The sequence below is a fragment of the Diprion similis genome, chromosome 12 (assembly GCF_021155765.1).
Source record: "Diprion similis isolate iyDipSimi1 chromosome 12, iyDipSimi1.1, whole genome shotgun sequence".
In the NCBI taxonomy this organism is placed as follows: Eukaryota; Metazoa; Arthropoda; class Insecta; order Hymenoptera; family Diprionidae; genus Diprion; species Diprion similis.
Genome location: NC_060116.1, coordinates 14,076,243 through 14,093,950, shown reverse-complemented (window position 1 = coordinate 14,093,950; position 17,708 = coordinate 14,076,243). Strand labels below are relative to the sequence as shown.

Sequence of the window (17,708 nt, the reverse complement as noted above, 5' to 3'; positions counted from 1 at the left end):
AAGAAATGGAAATTCGTTCGTTTCTATTGCTGACTAATTATTATCGTCTCTGGTTAAACGGTGTTGAATCTATCTTACAAGCAGCATAAGAACACTGGATTATTCCATCCGTATTAAAAATCGTTTCTCCGCGTGTAATTCAAGATGATTTGTTCCACGATTAAGTACTCGAGAGATTCCTGACCGCGACAGTTGGACAGCGATTTCCCGGATGTTCCCCTGAGGTCGAAATATGTCCGAGCTTGCGAGCGTTCCCTGGGGCAAAGCGGTCTGCGGGTGCCGGAAGGTTACGGATATCGGTGTAATCTATCGCTAACAATAGCTGGCAGGTTATGCGAATTCAGATTCTACAGGGCTTCGCAAAATCGGGGCCAATCCGGCTAAGTCTAGATTTTGACCCGTCCGAGTTCCCCAGCTGCTACAGGACGGCTTCCGGTTTCTGGATGTCGAAAAACGAAGGGGCGTAATTTTCGCCGACGCTTAGGTAGCGCAAATTCATAATTTCATTCCAAATTGCGTAGAACAAGGTAGCTTATGCCTTGCACAATTTTTACGGAAAAATCTTGCAACGCCTTGACGTATGAACACAGCCCGTGAAATAAAGTCGAGTTTATTCTCGTTGTGTATTTTGCACGCTCTGCAGACAACTCGTTCTTTCCATCCCCGACGCGCCTACATAAATTTTGCGCTAATTAAGCACAAGAAGGAAAATATAATTTTTCCTTCCCAAATATTTCAACTGCAGCATTTCAGACTAGCGTCCTGAAATCGTCCAGTCCTGTGCAGAAATTTTTTGCGAACTGTTTTCGATGCCTGATAATGCGGTGACTGAAGAAAACGACCAAAGCTCGACGTTTCAGAGAAAAAGGATAAGTTACGCTCCGTTAATTGATTAGCGCCAAGCCAGAGAATTCCCGGTGTAGGTTGTACACCTTTTGGCAGGTTTATACTGATTGTATAAATACGACGGAGCTGCACTGTAGTCGCCAGTTTTACGGGGCTTACCGACACTCCTCGTATATACTCGTCCACGTGGAATACTTTCGGTCGTACTAAATCTCAATCAACTGAAACATCCCATGAACGTGTGCTTCGCGGGCTTTACCAAGCGTATAATTAACGCGAAACCTTATTTCTGTAATCCGTTGCCTTTAAGAGGACAACGTGGCGGAGGTAATAAAATGTAATTACATCTGCATGAATTCCGTCGACTCAGAGTTATCGCTTCCGCCGTCTTTCGTTACGTACGTGTACGTATAACAAGTAGGTACACCCTGCCCGGTTCGACACTAATTTGAATTTCACCTGCAGTTGCATTTCCGAACTCTGCACGCTGCAGCGACATGAAGAAAAGGAGGAAAAAGAAGCTGCAAGGACTCAACTTGCGGGGAAAAAGAAAAATCGACACGTGTGCAATCCATTTCCGTCTGATGCCGCAGGGGTCGAAATTCACTCACAGGACCTGAGAGATTATTGTCACGGTGTTCGTCCGGCATTTGAACGGTCAACCGAGTCTACGTCGCTATGTGGAGCGATAAAGCCGATTCATGGCTTTGCAAACGGGCGTTACCTATACCCATGTGCTATATAGGATACCCGTAACGCGGCCGCATACGTATGCCGGTAATGCGAAATCGGCACATGTGGGGGCGAGCACGATTCGATCTCATGGGAATCCATTTTATACCTAGGTATACATGGACCTATGTCCCAGCATGCGTCAATGCTCCGGTAAATAGCCGCTGTCACTGCATGTGGTTGCGGCGCGTATTATGCAAATGAAAATGGATCTGACCGCCGTTTCGGGGTAATTCTACAGTTCAAAGCGATTCTGAACCGAACGCCACGCCGGAGGTTGACTTGAATTGGATTTTGATTGCCACACAGTAGTTACACCTCATTATACGGTTAACTTTTAACGATAAGCTGACGATAACATCTGTGAGATTGATTTTTTGATTTTCGAATCCATAGAGTGACAACATTATTTATTGGTGCAGATGAAAAGTCGAAATTTCAATAATCGTATATAGAAAAGAAACATCGGCGTTATTTTCGTTCCCTCCCGCCTGTTGTTTTTCTTACCGAGATTGAATCTCGCGCGGTGTTTCGCATGAAAAGTTTGGGCAATTTTCTTTTCATCCCAAAGTTAAACTGGATAAAAATAAACCGTGTTGGGGTTTCACGCGTCTCGTATTCAAATGGGAAACCGATAAGTCGCGATCACAGGGCAGCTATAAGGTATCACTTATAAAATTTTGGCCTGGAGCCCAGGTCTTGAAAGTTTCGAAACTGAACTTGACACTCAGCTGATCGCCGTGATGAAAAGTCACTGAAAAAAGAATAAGAAAAGGAGGGGAAAAACACGTGCGAGAAGATGAAGAAAAAACAAGCAATGTTTTTAATCACTGTAACTCGCTATAATTTATATAATTATGCAGAGTGTTATAGTCGAGCTGGAGGCTGTTACAGCCCTGTGTAGAAAAGTTCTGAAAGTCGGTGTATAACCTGGTGAAATAAGCCCTTATAGAAACTTAATTGAATCTTATAAATCATCTTAATCTTGGGTGGTAACGAAAGTGCTTACATCATGAGGCCCGTAAAACGAAAGAGTGTATAGAAGAGCTTGTCTATAACGTAAATTATCTAACAATATTCGGTTGTTTTTCTCAGAATTTTAATTATTAACCCAAATGCAATCGGCTGAGTTATTTGACAAAACTAATTTCCCCTTAAATTCAAGATGGCGGATGAAGGTACTGCAGAATCTGGTCGAAATTCTGGATTTAGACTACCAACGACCCTCCCTTTCCTCGATGCTTAGAACAAGAAAATTATGGCACTTTGAAATTTGAATTTCAAATTCACGTTCCAACTACGCTAATCTATGTAATTCAATAGGATAACACTGATCAACAAGAATTCGCTTTTTGTGTGTAACATGCCAACTTTTAACTAATTATGTTGGGAACAAGGTTTAGCATGATAGAATTGATATAGGAATATCTTACGTACGAATAGTTTTATTGTAATATGATTTTTTAGTTTTTCCAAACATACAGTTTTTACGAACAAAAATGAGGTTATAGGTATATAGTGTTACCGTACACTGGTCAACAGAATTTTGCAACAAGAAAAGTACTTACTAATCTTGAAATACCCATCTACCCTCTATCCTCATTCTAAAACCATACTTATTTCAATTCGAGTACGTCTAATTTTTGTGTTACGACTACTTTGACTCACCTGTTTGTTCGTTATTATAAATACCATTTAACTACTCAAAATAAATATCAAAATACCGTGACTCACGTAATATAAGTCAAAACGATAAACCGGATCGAATCAAAATAAATATGCTATTATAATGAGGGTAGATAGGTATTTAAAAATCAGTAAACACCTTCCTTGTTACAAAAATTTTTTATGACCAGTGTATGTAATCGTTATGATCGGCTAATCCGCGACGCAGCCATGGCCAGTGGTAATAATCAGCGTATGGTCAGCCATTGTGGGACCGCCTGACACGACCGCAACTACCGAAGCCATTGAGTGAAGCGTGTCACGGGTCGCTAGGCTCAGCGCCAAACCCACTTTATGAATTTCTTATCTCTGCCGTCGCATTCCGGCTTTCATAGTATACAACTTATTTCACGTTGATACGCGTACACCGAATAGCTACGTACATACTACTTCTATCGACCAATGGCGGCGAGCGCCGGCCAAATGACGACGACGCGTCAATTGAACGACCGTAGAATGTAAAGGCCCGAGCGCGTAATTACACACCACGGGCTCTGCACGAATGTTACAAAATTAGCCTGCACGCGGGGGGAGGAAAAGTTAAATTGTTTTGAGGGGACCGGCATGGGTTCGATTTGACAAATGGGCTGAAATACCGATTTGCCGAGCACTCACACCTCGCTCTGCGTATTAATTGCTGTCTGCGAAAAATTGAATTTTTATCACTTCGACTGGGACGAAGTTACACTAATGCGTTTGTTATTACCAAAAAGGACGGTGTTTTTTTTTTGACTTTGACGCTTTCACGTTTTCTTTTTTTCGTTGAAATTTTCACCCCTCCGAGGATCGTTGTAGGTATGTATGTATATTGTATACCTATATGCATGGGCAGTTTTATTTCTGACGAACAAGAGACCCTAATTAACCTAAGCGACATCAGGGCCGACGATCGTAAACTGAAATAGGAAAACGCCGAGTAATTCTGCTGAAAAATTTACCCACCCTCATATTTGCATAGTAGTTATCGTCGAATCTATGACCTATGAATAATAGACAAGACCTATTTTTGAAGGCCTGAAAATGTCTGAGAAATATAGGGTTTCCCGGAAAATGATTACAGTCTTATCTAACTTGCCTTTTCCAACTTATCCGTATCCTCTGGTCAAAGTTCAGATTCAGGCCTCCAACGAATTTTGGTTTTTGTTATAACCCGGAATATACATATACCTATAACACTGTTTCGAATAGTTAAGGAGGTAAACTTATAGCCGAGAGCCCGTAACATTTCACTTTGTTCTACGTACGTACACAAAATATATGTACATTGTACATCCATATGTATCTACACTCATGGATGACATCCGATTCACCGTCGTCACTATCTTCGTATACCTACACGTTTTCGGTAGCTAAAAACAAGGCAAGAACACGTAATTGCCTACGTCGAATCTGATAGACGTATTACACGCTTGTTATACTTACAATCGAGAGTACGGCTGATTGATATAAGTGCATGCAAGAGTACATGAGGAGAATGAACTGAATTTTCGGCTTCTTACAGCAGTCTCGAGTGTTCGTACACGCAATTACTCGTCATTTGTCGAGAATTACAATACATGTACGGTGTACTCTTCCAATTAGCCGAGAGGCAGCTTCCGGTCATGACACATTCTCACTTCAGACTTGTGTTTCATACATGTCGCTTCGCAGGTGAGAAGAGAAGCGGATTTATAATTAACGTCGTCCAAACGGATCCCCCGCAAAGCCCAGAGCTCGAGGCACATGCGTGGGTGTACCTAAAGCGTCTATATTTCTGAGCGACACCAGATAACATCGTTGTTTGTGAAACGAGTTCAACCGCGGTAGATCCAAGGTTGCAAAGTTGATATTGAATCTTATGAATTCTCGCTCCTTCTGTATCTCTGTATTCGTATCGAATTATTCAAACGTATCGAGCCACTTCACCCTTTGTCACAAGTTCTCGCGACTGAACTTTGTTATCAACTCAACGTTTAACGTATACGTATAACAACTTATCATTTATTTACGATTACCTTCCTCTTTCCAAGTTTAATACAAGGCTCAAGTGTGGGCGAAGAACCTGTACATCTAGAAGATTACTTTCACCGTTTTGCAAATAGGTACATAATAATACCGAGTTTCCTTGCAAACTTTTCAAAGACTAGGAAGAAACGAGCTCCTGAGAGTAACTCTGCAAGCAATTAAACCCGTCTTATTGCAATTTCGGACCCAGTCTTTTGATCATTTTCTACAGAAGCAGAGAGTGAGCGACATACACGAATATTCGAGATGACAAGAATCTCTTTCTTCGTTTCCTTCTCCAAACACCCGTAATATACCTACGCCGAATAATTATTTTCCTTTTGTTTCAAACGGTTTCGCAGACGCTACTCGAAATTTCATCGAAACTGCTCTCACCGGATGCGTCATTGCGATTATTACCCTACCACTGGGTCCTAGACTTAAAGATTTCTACTCAAGTTTCCGCGTGACTCACGACACGTTTTCCCAAGAACTAGTCAATTTCAAGGTCGACGCAGGACGCCCCTCGAATCTCTACTCGCGATATCGCTCTAGGTGTTACTCCGAGTTCCAGAATCGCCTTCAAGGAATGCGAGTTTAACTCACACGCTGCCGTTGCAAGGAACATCTTCGCCGTTAAAAGCTTCAGCGGCCTATCATGCACCGAGCATGATGCAACGAGCATGAGTCACTGTGCTCGAGGCGTGCAGGAGAATTCGTGGCAATTTCACGGGGCAGTTGGATCCGCCATACGTGCTTTAAGCAAATAAAAAAAAGAAAATAAAAAATAGACGCAGCTATTTTACAATACAAATTCTTATCATCGTCGTACGGAATCTCCCTCCAAAGTCGGCGAGCGATAAGCGAACGTTACTTGAATTGGGAAAACGTCAACCTAGTTCTCGCTAATCACGACCTACTCTCCCGTTGCGGTTGAACAACAACGATATAATAATTTCCTCGCGAAAGGGAGAGATTACAAAAAAAATGCGTGGCACCAAGGAAGGGGCCCGACGTCGGCTCGTTCGCCCCTGGGAAACTCAACAAGTAGTTGTCGCGCGGTGTGCCGCGTTGGGCGGGTGGAGGGGGGGGAGGTCGAGAGACGCGGTGCCCGTGGAGCGAGGAAGCGGCGGTAGAGGAGCGGGCGAGTCAGTCAGTCAGTCAGTTGGGCTTGCGGCTCGAGTCTTGGCGATAGTGAGCGACGGGGGCTGAGCGGCAGGCGATTCAGCGAACCTCGCATTGCCGACAATCAGTGCACTGTGTGAATACTTCCTCGTGTCCAGAATGGGAGTTCGTGGCCGTTCGGCGTCGTCGTAACCGACGGCGAAGAGTTCACTCACAACTGTGATAAACGTGAAATAGGCGAGGAATAGTGCGTGGCAGAGGAGGAGGAGAAGGAGGAGGAGGAGGATAGGGATTCGATAATACCTGAGTGTGAATCGTGTGCGGTGAGAGATGATGATGCTTACGCGGTGCGTGACTACTGTGCGACAGGACTCCGACGACGGCAGCAAAATGCAAGAGGCGACGAGGCCCAGGAGGACACCGGCCCACGACGGAACGGCTGTTGCCCGACGGGCGAGGCCCCTCGTGCTCGTATTGTTAGTGTTACTCCTGCGCGGAACGCTAGGTGAGTGAACCGTACACCCGGGGTCTCTTTCTTTGTGTATGTGTGTGTGTGTGTGTATGTGTTGCGTCGGAGTGTCGAGGCGTGTGGATCTGGGCCTAAGGCCCACGGCTTTGTGCCGAGAGACGGCGTCGTCGTCGTCGTCGTTCGCGTTGGGAAATTCAAGTGGAATTGATTTATTTGAAACGTTGATTAGATCGACGACGGTCGACGGTGACGTTGTATGATCAGCTTCTTCTCCAGGTCGATCTTGTCGTTGCGACCGCTTGTTTTTAACGTGGGAAACACGTCGATGTAAGCCGCGTTGTTGAAACCACTTTGAAGCAATGGTGGAGCAGAGGAGGGGGGGAGGCCGGCTTTGAACGCCGTGAAAAAGTGATGGAGAGAAGAAAGAGAATAGAGAGGAATACACGCGGTAACTCTGTGGTAATAACAATTATCGTTACGAACGTCATAACGAGAGTGAATGGAAATTTGAATTCTTCTCAAAAGAACGTCGTCGTTACGAACCGCAGCGCGTTCTTATTATTATTATTCTTCTTCTTCTTCTTCTTCTTTGCAACAAAGGTGCGAGCAGGTACCCACCTACCGACGCGGCGCACTTCGCGTCGTTCCTTTTTCAAATCTCGGGGACAGTTGACGGTTGCGATAGTCGTCGTATCGCGCCGCGATAGGAGCGCTTCGAATCCCCGGAATATTATGCTAACGGCAAAACACGTTCGAAAAGTCGTTACAGCGTCGCTAAATCGAGAATCATATACTCGAACCACAGAAAAGAGGAGAGATCGGTTTTGGGCCTAACGATGTTCGAAACATTCTCCTTTCTTCGGGCTACCAATGAATCCGGGAGTAGGTAATTAGCTCGACATTTTCCCACGTCTTCGCGCGTCATTCGTATACATAACCGCTTATTTTCTTCGGTCGTATTTTCTCGCCCTTAAACGACGATCCCAGCCGAGGTGATATTTTCAATTTTCGAGGTACGCCCGACGCGCCCGCCACTGGAAATAAATCGAGACAATAAGGTAAACCCCGAGAGACCTGGAGCTGGGACAAAGAAGAGAGTTGAGGTCGCCGTCCGACCGTTGTAGGTGCGCTATATCTCGGCTCAGGGCCGGATCGGGGCCCGTTGTTCGCCCGGGCCCCAAGCTCCGAGACCAGCCGCGTCACCCGCTCTTCCGTTTCACCTTTTTAAACTTGAATTGATTTTTATCTTCTCGGAAAGCAACGGTTCCCCGTGACTAATCCGCTCGGCCTACGCGAGGTCGACCATTTTTACTCGGCCGTGTGTGTGTAATGCACGGTAACTACGGTGTAAATGGTGCAATACGGCGCATCACGAAGGTGCGTAAGGCCTTTCACGTGAGTAAGAAGGAGCATCGTATCGTATCGTATCGTATCGTATCGTATCGCGGCGGCGGTTCTCGTAATATTCCACCACCACCACTTTCCATAACCTTTCTCGCGGCGAGAGATGGAAATAAACCGATACCGCTGGTCTGTCTCTCCTGTGGAATGTTTGCTTACGGAATTAGACCTTCCTTGTTCATTACGGTCAGGTATAGACCCTACGTACGTACGTACCTAAGAGGTGTCTACCGCATGCGCGTTATACTTATTCCGGGTTAATGTTGTAAACGTGGCCCCGATGCGAGAGAAAGAGAAACACTGCAGCTGGAGAAGGAGATAGAATGTACCTAGTCTTTATGCTCGAGAGAACAGCTGCGTGATTTTTCTATGCACTCCTTAATTCTCTGATTCATTGGCATTTCGAAGAACATTATTTATTGTCCCGTCTATTATTCTTCGGGCTGCTGCACCGCTAACGGCGCTCTCCAAGTCGGCCAATTGACGCAATCATCGTTGAGTCAAGCGGTGATATAGAGAGAGAGGGACAGAGAGAGAATCAAGAACAGGGCACAGAGGAATCACAACTTTGTGTCGGGCCTCCCGAATTACATTAACGGATTACGCATACTTAACAGAGCGTATCATCATCGTCGTCGTCGTCGTCGTCGTCGTCGTTCTGATTAATTTATTCCAGAGCGACGGCGATGATGTATCGAGTAATCCGTTCAAGGTCCCAGGAATTCGTTTTACTCGGAATCGATTCAAGTATTTTCTATTATCATTATCGTATTGCATTTATCTGTTCATACTCTGACCGGATGATAAGCGGCACACATAAAAGTTGTAATACAACACACATCACACCTTCTGCAATGGTCAACGATTCTAATGACAATCTACTATCTATAAGGTATAGTCAGTGTCATAGGTAAACGAGTATACGTATATCCTCATAATTGAGCATTACGGATCACGCGTTTCACTGTCAGAGAGATAATCGCTTCGAGATTCGTTCACGGCGATAAATTTACTTTCTTAGAAGCCGTTTGAACAGTCTTTTCTTTATTTACAATTAGTCTATACCGTGGGTATACTGTATAAACATTGATAAATTTCCGGGTAAAACGTTGCGATGTTCGTTGGTCTGTCTGTGGTCAGTGCAACGAAACTTGTCGTCCGCAGGTTTTCGAACTAAGTGCGACGCGTGCAGCAACGCTTTGATTCCACTCTTCCATGGCGCACATGAGGGAATTTTCCAACCACCTTTTGAATTACTAACAACACCCATAAGACTAGGAAGACGAAAGGCTACTAACTCGGACCGGCTAATTTTCCTTCTCGTCGTGCCGGTCGGCTTATAACGATAAAACGAGCTTACAGCCAAGTTTAAATCAGGTTTTCAACATACATTTTCAGCAGGTAGTCGCTCGAAGCGCATTGCTGTTAAACCAGCCATTCGAGTCGGTCGTCCGAGGTATACGTACTACACTCTACACTCTACACACCACCGTCATCCATCCACCATTCCTATAGTCCGCTCAGCGAGAGCGCCCCCCGTCCCGCTTCTGAGTTTCGTTCTCCTCTATTTTTCTCCCCCTCCTTCTCCTACTCCTCTTACATTCCTTTTTCTCTCTTTTCCTACTCTCTCTTTCTCCTCGCAGCTTGGCTTGCTTGCTTTGCTTTGCTCTATTCGAGTGTTTAGATCTCTCAAGAGAACCATGAGTGGCAGAGAGGGACCAGGCCGTAGTCCTTACAGTCCTCTTAAATAAAGGCCCGGTCAAATTTCCTGCTCACCCCTACACACCTCCATCCATCCATCCATCCATCCATCCGTCCATACAACCATGCCTACTACACGCTCTCTGTTGTATGTATGCACATATACCTATTATGCACAACAATACAGCTAATCTTAAGCGTGCAGGGATGTGCGCATACCTATAATAAACCTCACGAGTAATCAGTCGTTAAAATCGTATTCGTTTATTACCGTTTGTTTCGACCATGGTCAAAAATAGGAAAACTGGCAACGGGTTTACCCTCGATGTGCTGGAGCCTAGAGGATATTCATCGACATTCGTTGCTGTGTATAGGGATTTGAAAGAATGCATTGGGCGGAAGTAGACACAAAATGAGTGTTGTTGTGCGATCCTGCAGCCAGCCAGCCAGCCACCCAGCCGTGGTTCGTCCCTGGATTTTCGCTGCAGCTGCTGTCGAAAGAGGATAGCATCGAATGTAGTAAATTCTACTACGGACCTACTCACGAGCTTGTAGGTATGGACGTGAAACGAGTCGCACTACTGCGGAGACCAGGGTTTACTATGAATGCTTTAAAGCAGGTGGCCATGTTCCTTCCTTACACTCCCCCTCCGACGACCCGCGTAACATTTTCTCTCAAGCTTTGCAATAATCATTCGTGAACGTTTTAATTTTTACCTTTTCGACTCCTTCCTTCTCTTCGGTGCTACATCGGAAGTGTGAACGTTGGCGGCTTCTCTGCGGTCTTTGCAGCTCTTCGGTCTATAATGCTCAGAATTCTCCTGAAGGATGATGAGATACTTTGTGGTGTGTAAGCAGTCTGTACCACAAGGTAAAACGTTTGCAGCTCTGGAGTGCGGTGGGAAGATTTTCCCTTATCGTTCCCGGTATGGTGAAGTGTCGCTTGCTTCATCATTATATCCCATTCAGAATTACTCGACCGCACGACTCTCGACTCTCACGTATGAACGTAGATATAGTATGTGCACAGCTGGTCGTGTAGGTATACTTACGTGCGTGAACGTACATACAGCATACACGCAACTGTATATATATCATGTACGTGTGTTCATCCACATGTGCGTACCTTCCTGCATTATCTTGCGTTATCATTTGGCAAGGTTTCTTGTTCGTTGACGAAGGCGATACACACACCCGTAACTGTTGGGAAATTTCATTCGCTTGGAGATTATTTGCGGCAATAAACGCACAATCGTTGCTATAATAAAATGCGATAGTACAACCATTGTATCGCATCGCAGAATTTCTTTGAAAGTAGGAAGAGAAAAAACCCGAGGAAAAGTGGTTCTTAAAATGACACACTTATGTTTGCTTATAATATTCTTAGCATTTTTTGTTTCTCTTATCCACAAATTATATCTACTTGCCACAGGAAAATTATATGACTTGTTGTAGCATACTATCACATATACGTATACCTATATATTGTTGTACAGGTTTATCATATGAATGAAATTTTACTCTGTAACGGTAAATCATCCAACAGCAACAGCACAGTAGCGACGAATTCAGGGAATCGGTTATACACGCTGATTGTGAGAGAGTGTAGCCGTTGTCAGAATTGCTGGTAGGGGAAAGTGGTTACACGAGATTAGTTCGGCAGTATCGGTAGTTAGTAATTGTTCTGGGAAAAATAAATATATCTTTTTGATGTTACTTTTTAAGTGAAAAAACATTGCGCAGCAAACTAAAATTAGTCGAAAACTATAAATGCTCGAGGAGTACAATGGATCGGTTATCCTTTTTAAGTAATCTGCTGATCCTTTCTACGGTATTTATAACATAACTGCAGTAAATGATGCAATGAGGTCAGTTCAGGGTGTGTAATTTTAATTATTATCCCTGCAGGATCTGTCGGTGATAAACTTTCAAAGAAACTAACAAATAACTGTAATACTCGTGTTTATGTCCTGAATAACACCGAGGCCAAGGCAACCTCGCTTTTGCTGCTCGGGTCGTTTTCCGTGTCGAGAAAAATAGAAAAAGTGACCGAGGGAAGAGAGAGGAAGAGAAGCGCTTATTGGATGTTCTGGGATTAGCATCCCCTAAGAACAACGCAAACCGAAAGAGGAGAGAGGGAGAGGGAGAGGGGCTGGGACAGGGACAGGACCTCCGGCATTGTGTCAAAGGGAAGAATTTTTGAAACACGTTGTTGTTTGTAGAGATTACGCGGAGGCAGCCGGGCAGGCTCGGTTAGCCTCTCCTCGTTTAGTTCTCCTCCAGAAGAAGCTAGTCGAGGCGAAGCGAGGCGAGGGTGTCTGTCGTGCGAGACGTTGCGCGAGAAGCGAATGCGGGTCTCAACAACTGTTGGGTCGTTGCTGGTGCCGCTGCTCTTGGCAACATCGCCGACAACGGTAGGTAGGACCGAGTAGAATATGTCAGCTTATTCCAATTACACACCACTTTGGAGTCGTGTTGGTCTCTGGGAACACACGGAATGGTGTTGGGTATAACCTTACACTTCGTGTTACGCCAATAGGGAATTACTGCCCGGCGATACCCGTGCCTACCTACCTACCTACCTACCTAACTCATCAAGCTTGAGGAAAGCGTGTGTCAACGTATAGGTATATCATACTGTACCTATGTACACCCTATGTAATGTGTATAGTACAGTATATACGCGCGTATATACTACACCGAATTATATGCTCAGGTACATATTTGTTGATCAACAACCACGGGACGGGAACTGATCGGAAACATCGGTCGAGACGGAATTAGGCAGTAAACTACACATTCGTGTACAATATGAGAGATAAGGAAGAAAATTTTTTTTTTTATAATTTTTTACCGAGATCGTGATGCATGGTTTTATAATGATTTTTTAAAAATTATTTTTATAAATATGGCACATGACAAAGCAGGTTTTGAGATGGAAACACGAAATTGAACGAAATTATAGATGGAAGGGAGAGAGAGAAAAAAAAGGAGGAAAATAAATGCAGGGAAGTAGAGATGACTTGATATGTATTGAAAAATAGATGAAACAAAAAATCAACCTCCACTGCATCCAATATACCTACGTACGTCTATGTATGTACGTATGGATGATGTAGGTACATTTTCCTCTTTCCGGCAACTGGATCGTTTCGTAGTTTCGTCGTCGTTTTCTCTATTCACTAGGGTACGACGCCACCGTCTTATGTGTGTAATACCGTAGATACATAAGTAGCTGCAGTCAGCTAGAGTGCACAGGATATTGGACCCCGTATACTTCTTGACGTTATTTTTGTACAGCCACAAGGTATATATATATATATATATATATATATACAAGGTGATTTTTTTCACTCGTACGTTATACCAACGTGTATGTACCACAACACACGTTTGAAATTTATTGGTAGCTAGTGCAGCCTGCAGGGAGTAGAATAGTAATGGATGATGCTGCTGCTGCTTTTTTCTAGTCATACTGTGCTGCTGCGTCCCACCCGGTACATACGTAACAAGCTTCAGCATACGTTCACGTTCCACAACGTGATGTGACAGACGTACTTACGCACACGACCAGACTAGCTCATCCTCAGACCCTGTCCTCGATATGGTTTACGTACGTAACTCTAACAATAAGGCACCTTCCGTCTACTTAACCCTGACCGTGTTTTCAGTCCTGCATCTCGTATTACATTAGACTCGCCCGGTTCGTTTCTCAGTCTTACAATCTGACGGGGGATGAAAAATTTGCCCCGGTCGGCAGTCGTTGTCCGTCAAGTCAACGGTCTATTACTGTCTCTGGAAGAAGAGGGAGCAGGTAAAAGAAATGAATTATAAACAATCATTTGAGGAGGAAGTACAGGCTGATAATATATTGCGGAGGGGAACAAAAAGAAGAAGAAAAAGAAGAAGAAGAAGATGAAGAAAAAGTAATTACCGCACGATTATATTAATACCGTGACAGGATAAGGTCCTCGCTTCCGTCGATAAAACTCTTTATAGGAAAACATCGCTCGGTTCTAATTACTTGTTATATGGTGCACTTATCTGATCCACTATCGTATATGTACAATATTTTAGATGCTATTCTATACCTTATTGTTTATGCATGACGGTTGCGTGTTGATTTCGAAGAAATATATTGTACGCATTATCTAATGCCGTATCTATGCATATGTGGATATATGATATGCTTGTGCAGAAGTTTACTTTTATTAGTTGACGGCATTGTGGTGATTGCTTAATTTTTCTATATACCAATTCGCGAACAGTCCCTCGATAGTTGAAATCATTGATTTTGAAATTTTCTCTTTTTTATTGCACTGTCTTGTGAAGAAACTTCGATCTCTCATCACGCATTGATCAAACGTGTCTCAGATATAATAATATGACTCTGTCGCTAACGAAAATTTAAAATCTAGGATTATGCGTTATCAAAACCGGATGCAGCTCGAGCATGATATCAAGTTTTCAAAACATAAGGATACACGTCGTTGTTCCGTGCATGACATAATATACGTACATATTTATGGTATAGTTCAAAGATCGCAGAATTATTATAAACAAAGAAATAAAAATAAATAATAAAACGACGTTTCGTCGTAAATTTTTAAGGCTGAAGTTAGTAACGAAACATTTTTTGTTTTCTTTGTTACGATTCAATCTAGCTGAATTTCTGACACAATCCTAAGGTTGTAAAATGGCGATTTTCTTAAAGATGTACGTCGTTAAAGTACCCAACGCGTTACACCGACTTTCAACCTAACGTAAATTGTTGCTGCTTGAAAATTCAGCGCGGCATGGTTAATAAATTGTTGTACAACTAACGGAAGTTACAAGAATATTTATCCATTGACATTTGTTTCACGTACTATAGCTCTATCTTATGTGTATGTCCACACGTCGTACCTACCTTACCTAGCATAATACGACGACTAGCCAGCAGCGTGGTCTAGTCGATTCGTGTAATTAGAGTGGGCGTGGCTGGTCACTCGGCTACGTGTGCGACCACCACCACCACCACCACCACCACCACTACAACTACCATTAGCACTAGCAGCCTCGACTAGACCTAGGCAAACCCATATAGCAAGCAAAGAGCTGACAAGGAGGGTTCACCTGAACTATAATCTACAAATGCATGTACATAATATTTTACATACCTTATATACTGTCGGGCGGGCGTATAGAAAGAGAGAGAGAGAGAGAGCATGCGGACAGGACAGATCCAAGGTGAGGAGGCATTTTACATACGACTTTTAAAGATAAAAGGGATCTAGGCAAGACGACAGTCTTCTTTGCTCGTTTGATAAGGCTTCATATCTCTACCGTTGCATCGGTCAAGAATGCCTCTCTCTCTCTCTCTCTCTCTTTTTACATGGGTAATAGGTATACGTACGTACATATACCTCGTGATAAGAATATCGTAGTATGTGTCACAACACGACTTACTAATCATCGGTGTCTCACCGTACGAGTTCGGATATCCTCTCTGTCACCGCGGTGTGCAATGTGACGCAAAGTTTTATTTCTTGGTAAAACATCACGAACTACCGCGTTGCTGCTGCTGCTGCTGCTGCTGCTGCTGACTCAGTCACTTCTCCATACTGTAGGACTAGAAAGGTAGAGGGGGATGAGGGGGGGACACGTTAACGCGCGGTGACGTCACGCATTCTTTTCTTACTACGAACCCCGTCGTATGACTGACCGACCGGAAGAGTCGTTTTTTCATTCGATAATCGATATACAGTATGTATAGGTGTATTTATTTCGTTGGTCGTATGTATACATTATATATATATATATATTACACGCTGTTTAACCGTAATTACATTAATTGTTAATATACCTGCCAAGCGTCGGTAATTCAATCATTCATTCATTCATTCATTCATTCAGTCATTTATTCATTTGCATATTTAAATTTTAATAATTGTTTTCTTTTTTTTTCTTCCTTACGCAATATCATTTGTATGCAGATGGACGTGTATTACATGTATTGTGTTTGTTATGTGCGGTTATAAATTTTGCGAAATATTTTATTACATGCGAATTTGATTTGTAACACTTGAAGAAGTTGTTTCGAGTGAATATCGCGTAATGATTTGTTACACACTTTAATGTTGAAATTAAGATAAATATTTTCCTGCAGCGTGTATTTCTGCATGTATATACACAGTTATTTGTCAACCGGTTACACATATTATGTGTATGTATGTATGTATGTAACACTCACGTATAATGACTAATTAGCGATAGAAATATTATACACTTCCCGTCATGATTGTACCGTCCTTTTAATTAAGCGTAAAAATAAAAAAAAAACAAAACTACGGCAACGATATAACTACAAAGTATAAAGAAAAAAACAATAACAACAACAAGAAAATGAGATAAATAAATGAATGAAAACGGAAAACCGTCGGAATTATCGAAAAAAAAAAAACTAACAAATACTCCCAATAATTTACTTGAACGGGTTTTTCCTTCCGCCTCAAAATTGGCGGAGAAAAATCGAGATGAACATCGTTTTACCGCATACTTATATGTTTATATGTGTACAGGTATAATACAAGTAGGTATGGTATATATGTATATATAGGTATACGTGTATCGAAAGGTGTAGGGTTCGGTGAATTTCCTTCCCCCACAACCCTTTACCGAAGCGCTAGTATACACCTATGTATGTTTACCTATGTAAACATTGTGTATGTGCATGCGTACGCATACATGCATTCACGTATGTATATAATGTATGTATACCATGTGTAATATGTATAGCTAAACGTTGCGGCGTCTCCGCCGTATTTTGACATTCTTTATGACGTGGCGTTGCGCGAAGAGAGACAAAAAGTAGAAAAATTCTCTTTCATATGTGAAAAAAAAAAAAAAGTTTCTATATTTTTTAATTTTGTTTTTGTTTAATTTTCTTTCTTCTTTTTTTTTTTTTCACTCTCGTACCAACCCCTCCAAGGAGAATTTGAAAGCCCCGAGTAATTTTCTGCGGGGGATATAATCTTGTGCTAACGAGTACCCTGAGAGCGTCAACTTCAACCAACAACCTACGGTCACCTTTATGTTCAATGTAATGGTCGTCGGAGGGCAGTTTCATCCACGCATTACTTTGTGTGGGTTTTGTCAATGCGCGGGAGTTTTTACACGAAGTATTAAATATATATATTATAGATATATGTGTATATACACATACAAACACAAACATAAACACACACCTTCTTCTTACGAGGTTGAGTGTATTGGGGGGTAGAAATCAAGCAACCAGGGTGGCTAAGTTAACTACTAACTCATTAACGTAAGTAGCCGACCGGCGGCCGAGCTGGGCAACAACTAGCCACTGTAAATTTTCAGCTAACTTGATTAGCCTCTGGAGAATCACTCTCGGATTGAGAATATTATATGGGAAACTGCCGTTCAGGGCAGCCTCAATTAACCAGCTACCTTGTACGTACGTATATATACATATATATCGACCTATACACAGAGGGATGCCTGATTTACAATTAGTCAACCGAAACTCGATCGATGATCCTCCCTCGATCATCTTCCTTCCCCAAGGAGACGAAACATCTCATTCTATCCTGTATCAGGATAGGTTGTTGTAAACGCATGAGCTGCACGTATTATACATGTAATATGTTACATACGTGTATAACAAAAAGAAGGGGTGAAAGGGGGGGGGGGGGGGGTTGGTTAAATTCTTTTTTTTAAAGTT

At 42.9% G+C, this 17,708-nt stretch overlaps 1 protein-coding gene across 2 annotated transcripts in view; it reads left to right on the top strand.

Moving 5' to 3' along the window:
* Nucleotides 1-6,704: 6,704 nt before the first annotated feature.
* Nucleotides 6,705-17,708, top strand: part of LOC124413519 (DE-cadherin) — a 50,257-nt gene continuing 39,253 nt past the window's right edge. For both annotated transcript variants that reach the window (XM_046894150.1, XM_046894149.1), the window contains exon 1: nt 6,705-6,916. In XM_046894150.1, the coding sequence (XP_046750106.1) occupies nt 6,742-6,916 (175 nt within the window). In that variant the 5' untranslated portion in view covers nt 6,705-6,741. The remainder of the gene's footprint in view (nt 6,917-17,708) is intronic.